The sequence below is a fragment of the Nestor notabilis genome, unplaced genomic scaffold, assembly GCF_000696875.1.
Source record: "Nestor notabilis isolate BGI_N333 unplaced genomic scaffold, ASM69687v1 scaffold30972, whole genome shotgun sequence".
Classification (NCBI taxonomy): Eukaryota; Metazoa; Chordata; class Aves; order Psittaciformes; family Psittacidae; genus Nestor; species Nestor notabilis.
The window spans coordinates 12,059-13,444 of record NW_009920187.1 but is presented as its reverse complement, the minus strand read 5'-3'; the positions used below and the strand labels follow the sequence as shown (position 1 = coordinate 13,444).

The window sequence follows — 1,386 nt, the reverse complement described above, 5'->3', positions numbered from 1 at the left end:
GACAGAGGGGCAGGTTCCCCTCAGGCCGTGCTGCTGCGCCCGCCGCGCGCTCCCTCAGAGCCTCGCTGCTGAGCATAATGGGTTTTCTCCTTGCAGAGCGTTCCTGTTAGGATTGCTTCCATAAAGACATGACCACACAGGTAAATAAATACGCAGCGTTAGTCAGACTAATTGCTAGCTTGGTGTGCTTTTTTAGGCTGCTTATACGTAATACTATTTTTTCTTTCTAGTACGGTATTCTCTTCAAGCAAGAGCAAGGTGAGAAACCACTAACATGTATTAAATAATATTGGTCTTCTTGGATGGTGGAAAATTGATAATACTTGTGATTATGTGTGTATTAAGTATAAATCTGAGTAACTCAAAACTAGCTATGCTGTTTTCCCAGCAGTGGCCAAAATCTATCATGTGTTTTGAAACCTTGGAAATAGTGACAGGGCTCTTGGAACACTGGTAGACCTGAGGAGCAAGGGGCCCCTTGCCAACATTGCAGTCAGCAATTTTAGCATTACCAAAACAGGTAGTTGTCTTCCATCAAAAGAAACCACTTATTTTTTAAAAATTCCTATGCTTATATTCTCTTTTAGCTCATGATGATGCTATTTGGTCAGTGGCCTGGGGAAAAAATAAAAAAGATGGTTCCGAAACAGTGATCTCTGGTTCTTTGGATGATCTCGTGAAAGTCTGGAAGTGGTGAGTGAAGTGCTCCAGATCAACCGGTTCTAAGCCTGGGGAGTAGGCAGCATGGAGATACAGCAGTCTTGATTTCCCATAACCAGGAGGGATGTTAGAAGTGACATCAGGGAAGGGGCAGCCTGGCATGCAGAGCTGTTCTCTTGAGCAAGCTCATCTTCGTTGGCACGTGCTTTCTCTCGGGGCAGGATCAACCCCGTGTGCTTTAGCTTTCAGGGAACTGAAACCCTTTTGAAAATGCATATCAAGTTTTACATGTCATCTGCCAGAGAATAGTACAACTTGGTGCATTTCTAAACCAAAGAATTAGAAATGCAACTTTTTAGGAGGCAGTGCATTGGGAGCACGTGTACTGTGAAATAATGGGAACAGAGTAAAAAAGGAAATGACATCTTCCTTTTTTAAAAACATAACAATCCTCATAATCCTCATACAAGTGACACCGAAGTGTGCTTTTGCAAAGAAATTGTTGTATCTCATAGCCAAAGCAGTGTTAAGAATGTGCTTCACATTAACAACATGAGGAGATCTGCTGTAGCAATTCTAAAACTGTTGGCCATGGTGTTTCATGCTTTGCTGACACATTAACTTTCTGCTCTAAGTACCCATGTATTGATGGGTATTGGATGTTTCAGTGAGACTACTCACAGGCTTCAGATGAAGTACATGCTTTGCGGAAATACAGTAAATGAT

The 1,386-nt window shown here is 42.3% G+C and overlaps 1 protein-coding gene across 1 annotated transcript in view; it reads left to right on the top strand.

Annotated features, from left to right (window-relative positions):
- The first annotated feature begins 95 nt into the window (after window positions 1-95).
- The window catches only part of WDR61 (WD repeat domain 61), a 7,261-nt gene continuing 5,970 nt past the window's right edge, over window positions 96-1,386 (top strand). The window contains exons 1-3 of the mRNA XM_010010567.1: window positions 96-140; window positions 231-258; window positions 588-693. Coding sequence (XP_010008869.1) covers window positions 129-140; window positions 231-258; window positions 588-693 — 146 coding nt within the window. The 5' untranslated portion in view covers window positions 96-128. The remainder of the gene's footprint in view (window positions 141-230; window positions 259-587; window positions 694-1,386) is intronic.